Source organism: Trichogramma pretiosum, unplaced genomic scaffold, assembly GCF_000599845.2.
Source record: "Trichogramma pretiosum strain Unisexual culture from Peru unplaced genomic scaffold, Tpre_2.0 scaffold48, whole genome shotgun sequence".
Classification (NCBI taxonomy): domain Eukaryota; kingdom Metazoa; phylum Arthropoda; class Insecta; order Hymenoptera; family Trichogrammatidae; genus Trichogramma; species Trichogramma pretiosum.
In genome coordinates, this window is record NW_019641228.1 from 50481 (window position 1) to 72763 (window position 22283).

At 44.8% G+C, this 22283-nt stretch overlaps 1 protein-coding gene across 2 annotated transcripts in view; it reads right to left on the minus strand.

The window, feature by feature from the left end:
* Positions 1-5456: 5456 nt before the first annotated feature.
* LOC106650202 (T-box protein H15-like) overlaps positions 5457-22283 on the minus strand; it is a 36747-nt gene continuing 19920 nt past the window's right edge. For both annotated transcript variants that reach the window (XM_014368111.2, XM_014368110.2), the window contains exons 4-6: positions 17839-18015; positions 17661-17737; positions 5457-7083 (exon numbers count right to left, since the gene is read on the minus strand). In XM_014368111.2, coding sequence (XP_014223597.1) covers positions 6549-7083; positions 17661-17737; positions 17839-18015 — 789 coding nt within the window. In that variant the 3' untranslated portion in view covers positions 5457-6548. The remainder of the gene's footprint in view (positions 7084-17660; positions 17738-17838; positions 18016-22283) is intronic.

The following is a 22283-nucleotide window of genomic DNA, read 5'->3' on the forward strand; positions in this document are numbered from 1 at the left end:
GCATTATGAACGTCCAAGCGAAGTACACATTTTACACGCGGGAAGGTCACGCGCGTGTCTTAAACATGTTTTAATTTTTCTCGGAGAAGCCCGTACGCAGGTAATAATTTTTTCACCGGCAGCAGTAGAAGCCGCAGTTGGGGCCTGAAAATCAAAAGTACGGTACACGCCTGTATAATGCGCCGAAAGGGGGCAAGAGTAAGGTTTCGCTTACGTACTTTTGGATTGAGTAACTCGCCGAACCCCCGACTTTTTCGGTTGATTTTTTTCTCTCTCTCTCTCGACACAATCAGGCCTCAGAAAAATAATTTCATCGTCGCGAGGCGATAAATTCAATCAGGATGAAATTTGTCTCGACGTATACATACGATAAAATCGACTTGCCAAGCGATTCATATCGCTATTCAGGCTATCTCTGCGAGAACGTGAAACTATTCACATTTTCCAAGTCGCTCGATCTTTGGCACGATCCCACGCAGAGCACAATCGGATTTTCTCGATTCGAAAGGCATAAGTACATTCGAGTGCGTATTTAATCGACTAGAGCGCGTCGTCGCTCGAGTGCGTCGATCTCGAGGAAAGTACATTTTCACCTGCCAGAAATAAATCAGTCGGTTCTGTCGGTCAGGCTGAGGCCAGCAGCTCCGGGAGGCATTCCTCGGTCGTGTGCGTGGCCGCATTTAATATGTTATGATTTATCGGGCTTTGACGCGCTCAGCTCGTCCCAGTCCTTTAGCTATGCAATAATTTGTATAAAAGCCTCGGCTATATATCGGTAGGTCGGTAAGAGGTTGCTGCTCGTACGCATTCCCTTGGACGAGACTACACCCAAAGGAGCTTACGCACGTCCCATTATAAGACCGTAATACGTCTCGGCTCGTTCGCGCTTGCGGAAAGAATAAAGAGTAAAAAAGGCGTGAGCGAGAGCGAGAGAGGGGCATGCTATGCATGAGATATCGTGTGTGTAACGCACATGTAACTCTGCTCGTCGCTCGCAGAGACTGCAACTGCACATCGGTGTCGGAGAAAGAAAGAACCCATTCACGCGTATAGCGCGGGACAGGTCGTCGTCGTCGTCGTCGGCGTCGGCAGCGGCGTACGCGTCCTCGTAAAATGGAAATCAATTACATGTGCACTTAAACTGGTTTCGCCACGCTGCCCGAAACGTTGCCGTTCATATATATATATATACGTGTAGTACAGGCGTGGAGTATATAAGAAGAAGTTGAAGGAAAAAAAGGGACAAAAAAGGAGCCGAGCTGCTCGTCGGATCCTCTTGGCTGCGGAGCTCGGGCGCGCGCGCATTTCAGTGAGTACTGCTGGAGGCGCTCACGGCGGTTCTCTCACTCGCTCGCCGTAGCAGATCATTCGTATCAACATAATTACAAGCCGCGGAAGCCGCCACAAGCCGCCGATTGCGTGCGCGCGTTATATTATGTATCGGCTGTAAGCGCGAAAAGCTGCACGCGCGTAAGTGTGTAAGTGCTATATGTGCTATATACACGAGCGGAGATCGAATACCCGCGTGCATACACCTACAGTCGATATAACGTATCCGTGTGAGTGAGCGTGTTGGGGGGGTAACACCCCACTTTCGTACCATACACCACGACGACGACGACGACGACGATGATGATGATGGTGATGATGATGATACGCGCGGCCCTGCGCGCAAAGTGCATAGGGAAGGGACAGCGAGCCCGCATATAGTATATGTAGAAAGAATAAGAAGAAAAGACGATTTCTTTTGAAGCATGCCGGCGTTGAAGCGTATGTTGTGCTACACCTATACCTATACCTGCCTCTATATAAGATGCATGAAACCGGAGGGAGAGAGCGAGCGCGAGAGAAGATTTCTTAATAGGGGCACATAAGTGATGGTCTTTTGTTTTAAATGCGGAGCAATTCACTGGTGAGAAAATTTGCAGTGGGAGTCGAGCTGGGCTCAGGGATACGCTAGGGCAACGACGCTTTACTTCTTTTCTTCGCGTACTTTTTGTTTTTCGAACGCTGCTGCAGCGGACCGGGTCCAATTTTTTTCTCGATTCGATATGATGATAGGTACGACTTTTTCGGGGATCGCGCTGTAACACATGTATAACACTTCGGCGCGATCATTTTCTAAAGATTTCTAAATACATTCCGTCGAAGCTTTGGGAACTATAATATCCTGGCGGCTCGGAGAAATTCGGACAATTTTTGCGCGAAAATTATATACGCGCTAAGCGAAATTTGCACCTCGATCCTCTCATACGACGACGACGAAGACTGTTATAGCCATAGGCTATAAATCGATACCTAGACGATCGACTATGAATGATAAACGCCGCATTAATTTAGTCCGTATATTAACGTCCTCCCTCATTTGCTCGCTTGTCTATGCTCGAGCTAGATTGATTAGACATGCTCCGAATCACATATGTATATGTACACGAGGGCACGTATGAATGTACGATTGCTCATTATTAATTCGACGTAATGTAGAGTTGGCTTCAAATGTGGATAATGCAAGGGAGACATTTCTTTGAAAAGAATAACACTATTTCCAAAATGTATATCACTTACAAGTATATTCAATAAATTTTTAATTTGGCAAAGCTATATAATTTTATTTGAGCTGAGCCTGACGAGTTTCAATTGTGCCGTTGCTTCCAATTTTCGATTATTGCATGATATTTTGAAATAAAATTGTCGCGTGCCACCTTCAACTTTCAATATAAATCCAAGTTAATAAATTTGAGATAGCCTCGCGTGGTTGAAGCTCATTCTGTTGAATCATAAAATCGATCCTTTCATGAATTGGTTCGATCAGACAGACCGGCTAATTACCACCCATATACACGCGAAAGCATCATACATAGACATAATCGAATTAATTCAGAGATTTGCGCGACGTATTATCAGACATTTGCACTTTAAAGCTTAATGGAATATAAAAGTATCTCGCCGACTTTGACGCTCGTTTTACATAATTAAGGCCCTTTAATCTTCAATCAGTGCGCGCGAGAAGCTTAGACTTCTAGCTCTCTCAACACCCTCGCATCATCGCAGCCTCTCACAGCGTATTGACGAGCCAATGAGCTTGTGTTAGATCGACAAAAGAGACGTCGTTCAGAAAATCATCGAGTCGTGCCGGAAAGAGATTAACTTCCAATTTCTCCGTCCTCACCTTGCGAACACGTTATTCTGTTTTTATTTCAATATTTTTAATATTTCAGCTCCAGCCGAGGCCGAGTATCCGGCCTATGTTTCTTTTTTCGTCGTTTCTTCTTTATTTCCAAGCTATCGCGTAATCGCTCGTGTCGATGGACGAAAGAGAAGAAAAAAAATCCTTGCGTAATCGAGCGGAATAATGCATCGGGTTAATGCACGCAAATATAAATATAAGAAGGAAATTCGGACGAGACTAAATACATCAACACTCGGTACCAGTCGCAGCTCGAAGGGATCATGAGATCTCGCGCTATGGGAGCCCATACGCGAAACTATATACGATAAATCACGAGCGAATCATCGTATCACGCGCATGAATAGCTTGCGGTACGCACGCGTGTATGTTACCTTTAAATCACAGACATCATAAAAAAACGTAATTATTCGCCGCGCAGTTCCTTGTGCGAGCGTCGGGCGCTTTAACCGCATGCCGCCGCCGCCACTGCCGACGTCAATCCTTTTCAATTGAAATGCGCGCGGGCCCCAACGCATATGTAGGCAATGTAGAGCTGTACATACATTAAATAATTCGCGTCGACGCGTGGATGATCCTCTGCTTCGTTGCATGTGTATATCTGTGAGTGTGTCTGGCTATATATAACTGAAACCACAAGCAGCAACAACAACAGAGCCGTACAGTAACAAAACGTATCAAGAAAAACGAGGTTATATCTTGAAAGCTAATGACCCGTCGGAAATTGACGTTGCAAAGCTTTGCCATGCCATGTATATCATAAGTATATGCGTATCTCTCGCTCGCCTTTGCGGTGAATTTAACTTGGAGCACGTGCCCAGATCTCCAGCTTGGTAATAGTTGTAGAATTTGAGGGACAGGCATCGTGACGATGTAGGTAGTGTAATGCTCATGATTACCGAATTAATTCGTGCCGATTTTATTAGTGTACTATCAAACTTTTAGTTATGACATTTTTTCAAAGACTTCAAAAAGCAACCGTACATACCTCATTACTTTTCAATAAATACTTTCAAAAATATTTTACGTACGTGAAACTCGAATAATGTTCATATTTAGTAATTTACAACTACTTTATCAGACTCTCAATTGGAATGTTTTTATTATTTTAGGCTCGCTTCAGGCTATATATAAAGAATTGAACCTTCTCAGAGAACACTTCATGTAGGAGCATTAAATTTTTAAAATGTCATGTTAATTTTCATACTGATAATAGTTCCTTGCGCGTGGCGTACGCGTTTTCTAGTGAAATCAAATGAACGCCGATGATGATTCGATTAAATACATAGTTAAACTTAGAGGGTACAGGGTATAGTAGACAACGAAAACATGTGTAATTTTTATTTTGATGAAAATCCATTTATTTAATTTCTGGTTGCTATATACATCCACAGATAGTGATATAATTTTATTTATTTTTATTTGTATAGATTGCTACAAACTAAACGACTTTATTTGATATATAATTCGCATTCGAGGACGATTAATGTTACGTAACACATATAGTTAAATATTAGCAACGATTATCATAATATTTACAATTACCATCTCTTATCCGTGTAAACTTTTTAGTTCGAAAAAAGATGAATAATAATACTATTACGGTATGGTACATACTATCACAAAATTTTTGTCTAAGAAAACTCACTATATTCTGTTAGTAAACAGACCCGCGTTGAAATTAACTGCCAAGTAGACCTTACCAGCTTCGAGTCCCAGATCCGAATCAAATATTTTTTGAATTCTCCTGATACGCAACAATGAAGCCTCAATGCTTAGTTTGACCAAATATTCAACGAAGACGAATTTTAAAAATAGTTTTCTTTTTTACTAAAAATCTTTGCGATGTTTTATTTTTAAAAAGAACGACTTTAGAAAAAATGAGATAATTCGAAATCATCTAGTGAATGATGGAAAAAAGAAAATTATTTAAAAAATAGGCCTCAAGACTTAATGGGTTAAATTAAGCATGAGAGTTTTATCAACAGGTTTTAGAGGAGCTCAAAAAAATTTTTGAAATTATCCGTGAACCGGAGATGAAGAGACATTTCTGTGAGTCCCTTCAGTAATTTTAGTCAACTGGGATGCCTTTGACTCAATTGATTTCTTGGTACACGATGTACACAGGAGTTGTTTAAAACTTATGAACTAATCATAAAATGATACGATACTTTAATTATAGTATCATTTTTATAAAAAAACACATCGATCTACTTAACGCGATTATTTATATTATACAAATGTTACTCTCAACGACGAAAATTATATACAATGATGAAAGCAATGAAAAAAAAAAGAAAAAAAACATTATACAACTTGTTGACCTTAACAAATAACAAAAATTCAACAGCCTGCGCGTGCAAAGCTCAGAACGCTAATTTCTTTTAGGAGCGACTGAAAAAATCTCTGCACTTAAACAAGAGAGTGAGTTCACTACTCATACAAACATCGACGAATAATAATGAGAGACGAAAAAAGAATCACTCTATGAGTCGAGGTAATTTGGCTTTCGTCGCGTCGTCGAGTTTATTTTAAAGCTTCGTTGAAAAACACTTGAGATTATCCTACCACGCCACACAGATATACACGGGCTTTCGTAGGCCTCGGCTCATACACACGCACTCATACGTACACACATCTATATTAACATAGTTTCTTGGTGATCGCTTTCATTTATTTATCCTTCATGTTTTTCTGTTGTTGTAATAACATAAATTGTATAAATATAATCGTCGCATGTACGATGTGTAAATCGGGCGTTCGAGAAATTTCAAGAGAATCGACCTATGTCTCGAACTAAATTTTCTATGCATGGGTAAGGAGGCGAAAACGATTCGCACCTCTCGTCGCACATACATTTTATAATATCTATATAATGCCTTGGCGAATAAATATTATCGTTAACCACGCCTGCACTCCATTATAGTCTTTGGCTTGGTTAATCCGTTTTATAGAATTGCGAGTAGCAGCACGAGATCAGTAATCGTTTATAGCTTAAAACTCGTTTAATAGCGAGCTTGCATACGAGAGCTCAGTTACAACGAGCAAATCGGAAACATTTGGTTGGTTAATTTCTACGTTAAGTAATATATGTGAGATTTTTCGGTTTTAACGAGACTCGTACGTAACGAGCAGATCTTTCCGGTCCCTTTAATCTTGGTATATACAAATTTGACTGTATTTACTCGTCCGCGCGAAACAACGCTATCCTCGTTGCATTACCTTCACGCGTAGATGCAACGGAGCTTCTTTGAGTTTACGATAAAAACACGGGTAATGAAAAGCCCAAAAAAAAAGGGATTCACAAGCGCTAAGTGCGAGTCGTCAGTACAAGTATAGAAGCAGCCTAGGATCGCAGCGATTAATTGGGGCTGACCGAGGTGCGGGGGTGCGAGAGCCGCAGCGGTATCGGACTGGCGCTAGGTGACGTCGACGTGGGCGTGTGGTAGGGCGCGAATCTCGCCGAGGGCGGCGATGAGGCGCCGCGCGCGACCTGCAGCTGTTGCCAGGACGTCCAAGTGGAGCCCGGCTGGCTGGGGTAGGGAGTGTAGCCCGGGAAGGGGCTCGCCCCCCCGCCTGCGCCGCCGCCAGCGCCGCCACCTCCATTGGCGCTGCCGTTGCCGGCCGAGACGGCCACGGCCGCGGCGGCGGCTCGCACGTTCGCGTACTGCAGCAGAGCGGCGGTCGATGATTGCGTCGCTGCCGCGGCCGCCGCGGCCAGCCACGACGGCGGCTGGTGATGCTGGTGGTGCGGATGGTGGTGCGGAGACGACTGGCTCGAGTGATGGTGCGACGGAGGCCCCTGCGCCGCCGAGGCCATGGCCAGCTGCTCGTACAGCCGCACCGGGGGCACGCCGCAGCGCACCAACTGCTGCTCCATCAGCTCCATCGGGTCCCTGCAAGCACAAAAACAAAAGCAACGACTTTGAGTATATCGATATGGAAGAGTGTAATTTTGAGAAATATGAGTAGGTGAGTTTCGCTGCGAAGAGAAAAAGAAGGTGAGGATGTACACGAAAGCTGGCCTCGCGCCTTTTAATCGGCGCGACCACCCCGCGAGCTACAATAGCAACTTGGCTTCTCGCGCTCGAGCGATGAAGCTGAAAGCGAACAAATATTATATATGCACCGCTCGCCGGAGCTCAGCTCGCGCGCGTGCAGCCGCGTAACGCGATACTCTTCCTGCCCTGTAGTTACGATGTGTCTGCGTGTGTGTGTGTGTGTGTGTTGCTGCACTGCTGCTGCTTTCTGCACTCGCATGCACACGCGTTCATACATACATATGTATTATATAGTTTTAAAGAAGAAAAAAAGCCTCGAGTATTTTTCTCGACGAAAGAGAGCGAGAAATAATAATCATAAAAATAAAATAAAAATAAAGAGAAAAGAAGAACAATTTCGTCTCGTTTCACGCTTTTGAGTAGAAATACGTGTGGCCTGCACTGCTTATTATATGCGTGCCGTAATATGTAACTCGATGTAACATGCCGCTGCTGCGTGGGTCCCGATTAATCCCCGAAGCGAGTAGTGTACAATGCGCGCCTCGTCTTTTCTTTCATCTTCTTTTCTCTTTCTCTCGTCGTCGTGCGCATCTCGCGAGGCGTTAGACCGTCAACTCACGAGCCTGTTTCAGGAAAATAGATTAAGCTGCTGCGCGATCTGGTGTTTCAATTAATGCTTGTTTTCATACGGCATACGCTCGCTTTATTGTTGCATGAGGTGTGCAGTATATAATGAGCAGATCAGGCGGCGAGCAGACACTCGGAAGTGCGAGGAACATTAATCATCGCTTCAACAATTACGCAAGGCCCTCGAAGCTATTGCAAAATCAACGCTGAGTAGAAAAAAAGACGGAGATTCGCGAGAGAGAAAAAAATACGAAAGCGCCTTATGATAAACGAGTTCTTTTCTCGACTTAAACAAACAGACGTTTTCCATCGAGTTATTGTAGCTGACGAAATAAAAAAATATATACGCGCTCTGTGTGTGTGTGCGATTTGAAGCTCAAACGTGTGTCGAAAAGAAAGGGACGAAGTGAGAGAGAGAGAAGGAAAGAGAAAAAGGAATTACGCATAATCCGATACAGGTATAAGGCTTATAGCTCGCATATATGTATTCGAGAGAGCCGAGAGGAGCCCTGAAACACCTACGCTGCAAAGTATATTTTATATATAAGCCGATGCGTGCCGAGAGAAGCCTCTCTTGCGCTCTCCTTTTCTCTCTCTCTCGAGCGCGTCAAGAGACCACACACCGAAATCTCTTTCGTGTATATATATGCTGACGACGGCTCGCGAAACGAAAGCCAGGGAGCGCATTTCGTTCCTGGAAGTGCATGAGGCGCGAGCGAGCAGCGAGCCTTGAGAATGGATTATTATATTGCACGGGCTGCATCGAGTGTTTCCTAGGAGAGGCCGAGAGAGCCGAGAGATCGCGAGTCTTCGTAGATGGATAGATCGAGAGCATCGGATCGTTTCGAGGAGCTTTTCGACGAATCCATCTCTGTAGCGCCTCCATGTGTCAATCGTCGATCGCGAGCGCGGTCTTGTACGAGGTTACGAGGTCGAATGATATAATTTATGGCGAGACGCGCAGATGCTGCCGCGTGTATTTTCCTTTTTTAGAAATTAATCACCCGCAACTAATATTGAATCGATTACGGTTTTGACGCAATCTGTGCTTTTGTCAACAGTCCTGACTTATAAAAGCGTCGATTTCCCATCGAAATCGATTGAATCGCCGTTAGCGATAACCGACACAGAAAATTCTCGATAGTCGAGTTATGTATTACGCGATGCACGCGTCTGTCATTATCGCGAGGCTAACTGTATCCGTGTCCGCGAGTGCATATAAAGCGCGTCGATCGCGTATAATACGCATTCGTGCAGGCGCGAGCTCGATTCTGCCTTCTAGGCATACGCACTCTCGAGCGTACAAAAAAGTATCGCAGCTCGCACGCGTTTCATGCCAGCCAGAGGCTCGTCCGATACGCTCAAAAATTATACCCGGTCGCGAATAAATTGCGTAAGGGATAATAGAGGAACAATGAGCGAAGAAAGTGCATTATTACGCGCGGCTGTTTTTTTTTTGTACAGCAGTCGCAAAATTACTCAATCGAAGACGTTTAATACGTACGGGCAAAAGTTGAAATTTGCGAATGAAATTGCGCGTGATGCACGCGTATGTAAGCACACACCTGTGGTTCTTTGCTTCCGGAAATGGCCTTGTATATTAAAATACGTGTGTGTGTGTGTGTGCGGAGGATATGCATAACGAACGATTATTAGCACGACGAAAGTTCAATTACGCAATCGGAGCGTCGCTACGTACGTACACGTGAAATTGCGCCTCTCCGCTCTGCCTTTCTTTCTCGAGTCGCTTTTTAGAAGCGAGAACGGGAAAATATCGTAGCCGCGCGCGGGAAAAATACCGACAAGTCGACGTCGATCGTGGCTTTTATTTTTTTTTTTTCTTTTTCCTTCCTTCGCTCTGAATCGCAGGCACTTTTCACTCTTTTACACTCGCGCAGTGCAGCAGTTGAAAATTATCAGCTTGCACGCGAGACGCGCAGCCGAAGGAAGGACGTCCAAGTATATCGCGTATATAATCGAGGCCGTGGAAAGGTATGTATATGTGTGTATAAACGCGTGCATAGGAATTGCCGCTCTCATCGTGGCGGATGCAATAGCTGTTTCTGTTTGTGTGTGTGTGTGTGTGTGTGTGTGAACTATGTATATAGAGTCGATAATAGTCTCTGCGCGCGCGCGCGCCGAGCGACAACAAAATCGCAGCTTGTGCGCCGTTGTTGTTGTTGTTGTTGAGCTGCAGGTAGAGTGCTCGAAAGCCAAGGATGCATGCGCAGAGCCTGATGTTCTCTTTGCGTGCACGCGATATGTCCCTTTTTCCGCACGGCACGTATATGTAGCGAGAGAAACGAGAAAATCGTCGTGCATTAAAATTGCAAGCTTCGCTTTTACGTACATAAACGTATTTTCTAAATCGTATACGTACTCGCGATGTGTTTGTAATTTTCCTTTTCTTTTTTCTGTTTTATTTTCGCCATTCTTTGTAATAAAAAGCTTTGCTCAACGATGATTAAGCTGTTTCACAAAGAGGCAAAATTAAGCGAATGTTCACGTAAACTGGCCTATGCAGAGCATGAATATATCGCAACTCGAGTAATTCGTGCATTATATATGCCACACATATATGTACAAGAAAGTTGGGTGAGCGCGGGCGGGCGGGCGAGCATCGAATGTAAAAAATCTCATTCTTTTAATAGTCACGCGATCTTCGAGTGCAGCTCACGCCAGGCCGTAAAATAAAAAGAAAAGACACTGCAGCAGGAGCGAGAGAATTAAAGGCGAGAGCGAGAGGGAGAGCTGCGAAATGAATTCGTTGTTTTCAGCCCAGGCCCACGTGATCGATGTCGGCCTAATCGCTGCCAAAACTCAGCTCTATACGAAAGCGGCTCTGCGTATTATAACACGTCGACTAATTACACACGTATATGTACGAGGCGAGGCGGTGCGCGGCCTGTATCGCGTACATACATATATCGTATAAAAGCTTTCAACCCCTTCTCGCGCGTAGTTTCGTTTCATCGTGTATAGCGAGCCGCGCATCGCACGTATAGCCGAGCGAAAGGCCAAAGGAAGCGTTTAGGTAAGTGGCGCGGATAATGATAGGTTGCACACACACACACGTACAATATATAATACACCTCCCTCACACCTCGGAGAGTGCGAGAGCCTTTTCGCTAATACCCTTCAGCAGCTACTTTTTCCTCATATATGCGCACACAGCTCCCTTCCCTTTTTTCTCTCTCTCTTTCGAGCGAATAACGAGTGCGCGCGGCACAGCTTGGCTTTATATACGTATTATGTATATAGTTTATTTTTTTTTGGTTTTTGTTGTTGCTTTGCTCGCTTTTTTCGAGGTATACGGAACGTAATAGCCGAGCTGCTATGCCGCGTGAAATCGATAATTCTTCGGGGTACATATAATACCAGCGCGTGCTACGTATAACACGTGAGAGAGAAAGAGAGATATGTATTTCGTGCGATTTTTTGCCGATAAACGCAGCGCGTATTACCCCCTTCTATCCGATATATGTACAGCCGATGCAATAATAAACGGTGCACACATATACACAGGTGCAAATCGCGTAATTAAATCGCTAGAAAAGCCAAAGCCAGCGGCTAAACGTTTCTCGCGATCATGCGAGCTCGCTCAGCGCGCCGAGAGAGAAAATTCACGCGAGCTGCACGCGTGAAAATCTCGTACCGCACATATCCGTGCTCGAGAGAGGCTATCATCTCGTGCAAGCTACAGCACACACACACTCACGCACATACGCCATAGACTCTCGGCATCGTGGAGATCGTGACGAGAGAAAGACAACATAATGCGCGAAACCGAATGACATGCATGGCAAATCGGCACGCACATATGGAATCGGGAAATAATTTATACTTTGTCGTGACGTACGTGCTATACGTGTCCGATGGCCAGAGAAAGATACCATATTGAACGGCAAAAAAGGAAAATACGACTTGTCTCGAGGCTCTATAACGGCTGCCTGTTTCGACGAATTTCGCCCGTTTTCCTCGCTGCGATGACTACCTGCATATAACGACGACGATGATGATGACGAGAGGTGTTGAGCTGGCAGGTAGGTATAACTCGTCGTCGTGCGCTGCCAAACCGAGTGATGACGCCGAAGGATCGACGTTGTGTGCGATGCATGCACGTGCACGCGACGCCCGACAAAAGTTTTCTAATCGACGCGAGCCCAACGATATCTTACCGATTTACGCCCTGAGCAGACGAGTTAATAAAAGTCGGAACTTTTCTCCGAGCTTACACATGCCCATGAGTAACTACTATATAGCCTATGATATTCATGCATGGAGAAAAGAGGACTGGACAGTCGTAATGCGCGTTGCGGATAGTAACAGTAAAAGTTTGTGTGCCTGTATGCGCGTGTGCAAGGGTTAGAGTAGCTCTCAGAGAAATTAATAGCCATAAAATATGAATAGAAATTAGCAGGTTCGCAGTGGCGTGACGCTCTATATCGTATACGATGCCGGAGCAGCTTCTACTTCTACTACTATTACTACTATACGCCCTATACACACTCTCATTTCCTTTAACGCGTTGAAAAACAACAAAACACCGAAAAATAAGAGGCAGCTCTCGCGTAAGTAAAACAAAACGATGCAAAAAAAGGGTAGAAAAAAAAGAAAAAGGGAAGAAGAACGACGACGAGAGATGAAGAGCAAGTGAAAAAAAAAAGGAACGAGCAAGACGAAAAGAAATATATATCAGCGGCAAGCCGAAGCTCTCGTTCAGACGCGCGCGCGAACTCACTCGAAGCCTGTAATTTGGACCCAAGTTGCCGCCACACACAGCACTGCTGCAGTGCGGCAACGGCGGCAGCAGCCAACAGCAGCAGCAGCAGCATCAGTGCACTTGTGTGCAGCTATGCTTCAGCTTGTAATCGCTCTCTCTCTCTCTGTGTTTCGCTCGCTCGCTGCTCGCGTTCATATTATATATTAAGTATATTTTTGCCCAACGCGCAGGAGCCAAGTTATTTCTGCGAATCGCGAGTACATGGCTACATGCGCGGCCCTGTTTGATGCTCCTTTTTTTTCTCTCTCCCGTAAGCATGTTTAATATCATCGATTGTATTTTTGGCGCGTGCAGTCATTATAATGCATGCGCGAGCTTGGCGCGCACAGCGAATCACCCGGATATAGCTCGGCGCGATCTCCAATGAACGAGTGTGAAAGGGGCATTTCGATATATATTATTGAGCGAAGACTTGGTGAGTTGGATTTATTGAGAGTTGAACGAGCTGCTGCCCTTTAATTAAGACGATCGTGCCGCCGAGCCATATCGCACAGGGCCTCACTCACTCTTCGCACTCCTCCTGCTCTCTGCTTCTCTCTCTCTCTCTCTCTCGCGCGCTCACTCACTCGTTCCAGCGAGCCGATGAATCTCCCAAATATGTTGAGTGAATTTTTCTCCTTCTACATCTCACATAATATTTCCTATATATATACACACAGGCCGAATTTTTGACAATCGCTTCTCGCCCCAATCCAAAAAGGTATTATCCTTCGCAGCCAATGATCCGGTAATGACCCTGACAGCCACACATTTATATATCTATAGGCAGAGAGATGCATCCGACTCTGGACTCCTCCTCGAATGCCGCTCCACGTGTATATGAATTGCGAGCGAAAAGGAGAGATGGAGAGCGGCGAGTTGCCTTTGTTTTTGCACGCTTTAAACGGCAGTTATTAGCGCTCTCCTTTTCTCTCTCTCTTTCCATCTCTCTTTTCTCGCGCCTCCTCGCTCTCTGCACAACGTGCATCGTATCGCCCGAGCGCTGCAGGTATACACATACGCGCATAATGCCCGTGTCTCGCTAATGGGAGAAAAGAAGTTATGCGCTCGGACTAAGAGAGAGATTGAAAATACCGCTAGTTGCGCGCACATCTTCTCTCCTTTTCTTTCTTAAAGCTCGCTCTCGGCTCGACGATAGAGAAATTATATACGCGTGCGTGTATATGGAGTACAAGTTGCGAAAAGCCAAAAGCCCGTACTTCGGCCAAGAGCGATGATTTCTTTTTGTTGTTGCGCTGCTACTGCATCGCTGCCTTTTGTCTCGGAGCAACTCGTCGTAAAAAATCGAGCGAATCTTTTTGCCTTTTTTCCCCGTCCAAGAGGCTGCGATAAACAACGAACGAAACAAAAAAAAAGAGCGGTATAAATTACCCAAGGTCTCGACTCAACACTTGCAAATTGACGCGAGAACTGATTTTTCTCTTGCGTGCGTAGCATATGAGTGCACGAAGCAACGCAAAAAAACTCGGTGAGTTTCGACTCATTCGTCGTTGGCTTGATTAGGCTTTTGCGCGCAGCAGCAGCGGCAAAAAAAGGGAGAAGAAAAAAGGGGGACGGAAGCTCGAGAGACATATGAGCGCGAGCATCGCTGCACACGCACTCGTGTCGCGTACACACACGCGTTCGATGTAGGTGCGCATACACGCACACGCACACACACACGTACACAACCCGTTAAGACTGTTAAGAGACAAGAGTGCGCGCGGCAATGTAATGACAGGCCACGGAAGGTTCTCTCGCAGTCTCCCTCTCTCTCTCTTTTACTCTCGCCAGCTAATATAGATGAATGCCTCGAAGGCATGAGTAGCAACGGCAGCAACTGCGCGCGTATATAAGGCCCGTGGGGCCCTTTGGCCGTGTGTGTGAGAAGCTCGCTCGAGCCTTTAGCCAGTATGTGTAAGAAGAACCGAGAAAAGAGAATGAGGAAAAAAAGTGGAAGATGAGGAAAAAAGGAGCAAGGGTGTATACGAGCGCACACACACTAACAGACACACAAGTGCAAGAGTTGAAAGTAGAGGGGGTAAAATAAGTGCGAGAGCACTCACACATACGCAGTCAGACAGCTACATACACACATCTATCTATCAGCGCCGGCGCGCGAGCAGCTCGAGGTACGTAACGCTTGGCGCGAGAAGTGGGCGTCGGCGTATGGCCTCTCATTAACTTCGCTTCGCCGCCGCCGCCGCCGTTGTTGTACTCGCTGCAGCGCGAGAGAGAAAAAGAGAGAGAGAGAGAGAGAGCGAGGTGAAGAAACGTGCAAAGTCGACGAGACTCCTCGCATCGTGCCCTGCGTACATGTATAATATGCAGTACACGGCACGCACGCGTCGATCCGTAATGACCTGTCGATTCGTAATTTCATACGAAAGCCGCCAGCTTATTACCCGCGTAAGGTCAATAATGCGATTTTCGCGATGACTGCGCGAGTACCTGCGTACACGTATTGGAACCCTGCGCATATGCATTGCCAACAATAATAATTTGATAATTAAAAAAAGAAAAGGTAAAGGTAGGAAACATTACTACATCGTTTTTTCCTTTTTTTTTTCTTTTTTAATTTACAATATATCGTAACGTACGCGAGAGCGTTAACGACCTCGCGAGCATGTATAACGGAGCGATAAGCATCTTGCGCTGCACGAGCTGCACATATATATATACGCGAGCTTGTACGAGTGCGAGTGTTTGTGTGCATATAACACACGTTGCTGCCGTTGCTGTTAGCCGCAGCGCAGAGCGTAGAAAGAAGGGAAGCTAAACGTCAAGACGTTATCTCGTCGTCAAGTTGAAAGAGCGAGAGAGAGAGAGAGAGAAAGATAAGAGAGAAAGAGATGGATTTTTCTTTAAGTGAAAAAAAGGCTTATTTATACACATCACACGTACAATATATGACTCGGCAATATATCGGAGGCGCGAGCATAAACGCGACGTGCGAGTGCAGGTGCCGATATGCTATTCGAGGTGGTCCCGAGCAAGCCCCAAGGACTTGCTGCGCGGCCCAACGTGATTGACACCTTTTTCAATTCGCTCTCCTTGATACGCGCCTCTGTGTATGCATACTCGAGCTTCCGTGCGCGCTCCATGCCCACTATATACTGCACACAACAAGCTTGATCCTCTCGACATAACTGGTTTGAAAAGGACCCGAGCTTATAGCAGTCCGTGTGTATGCGACTGTGTGGATATATATATGCAGGCAGTTCGTTACAAAGAGCGTAAAGAGGCAAATCTCATAATATTAGGTTTCCTTCGCTATATGGCAAGTATAGGTGTAGTCGTTCACGCCTAAGATCAACGCGCTAGTAGCTGCCTACACGTATAATATAATATATCGAGAGGAAAGAAGAAAAGAAGTAAAGTAACAAGCTCATTGTGCTGCGCGACTTATACTTCTGCCTTCTCTCTCGCTCTGTATGTGTTTTAAAGTCACACACTGGTATAGCTTAGCAAAATATTTCTTTGTCGAGGCCACCGACACACACTCATTTTGACCTTTTTGCATTTTTGTTCGTTGGGGTTCCGCACACACACACATACATGTATATAATGAACGAAAAATATATAAATTGATTGCTTTTTAATAGGCTCGAGCAAACGCGCAAATTCAAACAAGCCATATCGAATAGCACTTTTGCGACCATATAACGCGCGTTTCAATAGAAATTCTCTCTCTCGCACTCTCTCTTTTCTCGGCATCGTCGTAAAGAATAAAATTGTAAAAGGTCGAAAAAAGGCCAGTCGCACGCATATATTTACAATAGCGAATGAAACAAAAGATCGCGCGCGAGCGGCAACAACAGCAATAGCAGCAGCAGCAGCAGCAGCTCGTTCGCGCGAAAAACGATCTGCAGCGGCAGCAGCTCGAGGTTTTAGTTGCAGCAACGCGATATCGTGTTACGAATTTTCTTATGTGTATAAAAGAGCGCGCTGCACACACACACGAAGGCGCCAAAGGCACGCGGCACGAATTTCTCCAGCTGCTGCTGCTGCTGCTGCTCGCGCAAGGATATCGATCGTAGCTGTCGCCTCGCGGATAAAGTGAAATATCCAACTACGTCGCGTGTGAGAATCGCAGTCTGCTCTCTTTTCTCTTTTCTTTTCTTTCTTTTTCTACTCCCCATCGTACATAATACACCACATCCGAGAGCTGTGCACGAACTTTTTTAAAGCTCGCGCGCATGTCTATGATAGAGGATTGGCAGGACCTTTGCCGAGAATTTTCGTTTTCTCTCTCTCTTTTTTTTTCATGTTGTTACGTTGGCTGCGGAGAGGATGGGAGCTGCCGGCGTCGCCACCACCGCCAGGGTATTCGTGATATCTTGATCGTTTTCGCATGCAAAGAGTCTAGCTTAAAATTGAGTTATCAAGTTATCAACGCTAGGCGCGAGAGAGCTTCGACGCTTCCCCATCTTACCCTTTATGTTGCAGCCAGCAACGTGTGTGTATCGATTTATCAGTATGCAGTATATGTATATGTGTAAAGTAGCAGTAGCAATAGTGTAGCAAAGACGAGGGACAAATTTTGAACAAGAGCATAAGAACACGCGATCAGCCAATTAAAAAGGAGCTAATCAACGAAACTCGAATGTGTGCGCGCATGTGTCTACTCGTGCACGATATAATGTTGAGTAATGTGTACATATCGCAAGACAAGAAAGTCGTCGCTCGTCGATGGGAAGTTCCGAAGGCATACACGAGGCGCATTTCGTGGTGCAGGTGCAGACCAATTCGTATGTACATACACGGCCATTTAGCACTTTATATACATGCTCGAGCAGAGGATGCGATTTAATCGCGCGCGCATAATTTAGTGGACACCTTCGCAACGCAGAGCTGCTGCTGTTGCTGCTGCTGCTGCTGCAATTCTCGCTTGTAATACATTCGCTACTCCTTTTTTTTCTCTCCCTCTCTCTCTCTTTCTCTTTTGCTCCGCGCGTTTTAAAAGACTCGTCGAAACTCGTTTTGCGGAGAATGTGTGTCTGTGTTATACGTGTATGCCAATGTATAATGTAAAATATGTGCTTGTGTGCGTTATACGTGTCTGAGCTGATTTTCGACTTACCGATCAAAGTCCGTTAATCGTGAAGAGTCCCGGAAACCTTTGGCAAATGGATTACTGTCGATTTTTAGCCTCGTGATCTGCAAATTGAATCGCGACGATTAAACGAAATTAGTCAAAAAACGTTCGATCCTCAACAAGCTCGAATATAATATAATATAATGAATCATAATAAACGTACCAATTGATTTTGATAAGCCGTGACAGCTGTGAAAATAGCTTCAGGAAAGATGAAAGTTTTGTGCTCTTCGTTTTCCAGATTCGTTATGGGTACGTTTCCGTTATTATTGTTGTTGTGATTCTGAAGTTTGACCAAATGTATCCTCGGCTGGTATCGATGCATCGAGTTCAGGATAATCTGCAACGAGAAGGAAAAAAGAAAATAATCGAAACGCTGTCATTTAACTTGCACTGCTTGCAAGACGCAGTTATCATATTATTACGTGGTGCATATATGAGCCGCTTGAAAAAAGGCGTTTCGCTGCTGCGGAAATTCCAAGCAAATTGCCGCAGCTCGATCTATCCGCGTTGTACACGTGCGTGCGCATATATAGGCTCATTTTTCTTAACAACGTGTTTATCGATTTACATGTTAAGCTCGTTTTTCTGTCTCTCGCGCAACTCTCGCAGGCATTATACCGATTCTTCCGGGCAATTGCAGCGATCGAAGGAAAAAAGATTCGAGTTGCGAGAAAAAATTCCCGATGGTGCATGATTTTTCTTCTCAGTTTTTTTACAACGAGACCCAATACATAAAATCGCCAGCGAAATAATAAGGTCGTCGTCTACCGAGTGCAAGTTCACACTTTTGAAATTTATGGTAATAAGCAGTTGCGCACATGTCGCAGAGAAAGCGAGAGAGGCAAGAATTTATTAACAAATTATTTGAGCTGCTAGTCGTACGTTGTCGAGGGTACGCGAAAATTGAATATACATATACCTGTGCCTGCTGGCACGAGGCACACACACCGTACACGGCTCCTCCCTTTGTCCAATGAATTACGACGGAGATCTTAATAGAAATACTCCGAGGCCCGAGCGATCGTACGTCAGCAGAAAACAGTTCCAGCCCACCTCCGACACCTCTAGCCGTCCGATTCTCTCTTAATAACAATTAAATAAATGTATATAACCGAGGGAGGCAAAGGCCATATCTATTCTCGAGGAGGGGCCGTGTTAGGCGAGTCATAAAAAATCAACGAATATTTCTTCGCTCGGCTTTCGGCCGAATGTTTGGATATAAATGTGATGCGAGTGTCTGCCGTACTCAGCCATGCGCGTGCATATATATAATCGCGTCCGCGTCGATAATAATACCTTCCTGTCCGCGCAACACCTCGCTTTTGCCCCACACCCTAATAACTCTTGCTTCTGCGCGCGCGCGCACGTCTCTATAATTAGAGTAATTTTTTTTTTCTTTGCCTCACTCAATGTTCTTTTTTTTTTTTTTTTGCGAAACTCATGAACAAAGTTACTCTATGAGCACGAACGATTATCGACCTACACGTTTATAAAATGCGTGATGTGCTGCACTGCCAGAATAACACAGGTGCGCGCAGCAGCAGCAGAAAAAAAGGAGAACAGACGAGAATCTTGATAAACCTGTCAGGATTTCTCGCGAAGACGATGACTTACTCCTCCGAAAAATTGACGTTTTCAAAGCTCTCTCTTTCTCTCTCTCGCGTGCGCGATAGTTACATTGCTCAGCTTTCGAGGTCGAGTCTCTCGAGAACGATTATCCGCGCTCTCTCGCTCGCTTATATTCGTACATGCTCTGCATTTATTATAAAAATTGTTTCTTTTTTTTACCTCATCTTTTTCGTTCTTACGCACGCATTGCGTCGAGTTAAATGAGCGTTAATTTGCTTGTAATCCAGAGCAGATTATAACAACGCCTCGCGAACTGCCTGCCGGTGCTCATGCAGATGACGACAGCTCCGCGCGCTGATCGTCGCTCATTTTTTGCGTGCCTGCGTCTATAATACGCTCGACTCTAGCCGCGCGCATGAACGAGTTATTAGCATAAATTAATAGCGCGTATTTTAATGTGGAGCATATATACGCGTATCGGCCATGCGATCACGTAATCCGCGATTTTTTTCTTGTACAATTTTTTTTTTACACAAAAATCGAAATGATCGATCGTAATATACACATTAGCATGTGGCGATTTATCAAACGCCAACGATCGACGATGATAGCTGTTATTATGTATGTATACGCGCGCGGTTATGTATGTCCGACGCTTTTAATTTTTTCTACATTTGATCCAGATCGATTTTTTGCCGATTTAACTAGCCGCGCGCTTAAAGCTCGATCACGCGTCATAATCTCGCGTGTTTTTCTCCGTCGCGCGCAACGTTAATACTCGATGAGTCGATAGCGATATCCTCGATACTATACATAGATTGTAATCGATCGAAATTTTCATTTTTCTCCTTGTTTTTGCTGTTACGTTACGTCCGAAGTCGTAACGTTTCATCGCGCGCAGCAGCCATTACCATCCGTAATAAGTGATTGACAAGCTTCTGAATGTTATCTTTTACATCAAGAATTACGCGTGTTTCGATATGAGTTAATTTTTTTTCTGCTTTTTTTGCACATCGAGCGCGATAGGAGCCGAGCGCAAAAATACCTGCGCCGCAGCGATTTTTATAACAACTCTAGAATCTGCATAATTTCCTAATAACACGATGGAGATCGTCGAGCTCGTTGCCGCGCATAATATATTTATAATAATATAAGTGTAAAACCGGCGAGACGATATATCCATACATATGCACGAGCTTAAAAATCGCGAGCAACAAATAATAGCGTATATCTCTCAATTTACCGATACACGCAAACTTTCGTAATCTCCTCGCGCTGAAAAACAAGAATAATAATATCGGCGCGCGCACGCGGGAATATGCGGTTATAAATCACGATTATCACACCGTTTAATACACCACCCAAAAAACGTGTCTCGGATCGCACTGTAATATATAAATATATATTTTAGCAGCTCGTGATAAAAAAAAAGAAGAAAAGGAGAGGAAAGAAAAAGAAGGAAACAGAACAAGCAGATTAACCGTACGATTTATGAGTGTATGCAAATTTTGGTTATTATATCGACAAAGTCGACGAAAAAAAAAGGAAAAAAATAAAAATTAAGAAGACGATCGTAAGAAACTAGTGAGATCTACGGAAATAATAATTTGGCGTTGCGAATATTCGCTGACAGCTAAGTGCGCATCATCTTTCTCAATAAAGTTATATTGGCCAGCGGAAATAGACGTCGAATCGATTTTTATATGTGTTATTTCTTTGGAAATTTATAACCTCTCTCGCGCAAAATTTCGGAATCGCATGCAAGATATTCATAAGAAATTTATAGATATGTGTTCGTATGTGCTGGAAGAGATCGGTTTGTATGCGCGATATTGGTTTTTATTACTCGAAAGCGATAAGGTGTGAACGAGGATTTCCGCCGATCATGGATAATCATCGCGCCGATCGGCGGCGCAGAAATACGTATCGATGCCTTAACGACGTTTCTACGATAGCACAGCTCTCGTACAAAGTATAGGAGAGGCAACAGCCTCGCTCGCATAAAATGGAGGAATATCTCGCTTTTTCTTTCTTGCGAATCGTCGCATAGACGCTAGGTATTACTGCCGAAACGAGGCAAGTAATTTGGTCACGTAAGCTTTTTTTTTTTAATTCACCTCGCGGTATCGGCCAATCGATTCGCGATAAAAATGTAAAAGAATTTTTTTCCCTCGAGCCAACATCTCTCTTATAAACACCATGCAGATGTAAAAAAGAAAAAGTCACGCAGGTACATATAATATCTCGTATCTCTCTGGGCTTCTTCTCTTTTCAGCCTCTTACTCGTATCGGCCGCGTGTACGTATATAATTGATTTCGCTTATAAGTCGTGCGAGCGCGTGCAAACTTGTTGCGGCTGCAGGTGAGAGACCACCTCGGTCGTGTACACATACACACACACACACACACTTGCAAAGACCTCTCGAGCGAGCGAGCGCACACACGCATACACATGGCGTGAATGTATAGTAGCCAAGAAGTAGCTGGATCTGAAAAGGAAACGAGAGCCAGGCACGGTGTGTATATATAGTGCTATATAGGGATCCATTCTCCGGTGCGGTGCGCGATATCGCTCGTGTTATATTATGAGAGAGGCTGCAGCGCACCGGCTCGCAGCAGCCCAAGGAATCCGTTTGTGCGTTATATTACGCTGCATGTATATGGGCAATTCTTGGGCGCACGCACACGTACGTACGACATTCTCGATATGCTGCTTTATGCCTACACACGCCTATATAGCCTCCCGCTGTTAAGCCAACAGCAGCACCACGAACTATATAACTACTGTACTTTTTCTTTCGCGTTCGAGCTATACGAGTATTGCAGCCTCTATGTATGTATACAAGTACACGTATACGATGATGGCTGAGGCATTTCCATTTCTCTATTTCTCCTGCCACGTGACAGCTCCTCTCTTTCTCCATATAGTAGCATACGTACATGCATAATGCAGCGAACCCGCTAGCTTTTATTTCTCGTGTTGCGTGCAAAAATCGCCGAGACTCGGCGAGACGCGGGCCCGAGCGAGCTATGTAA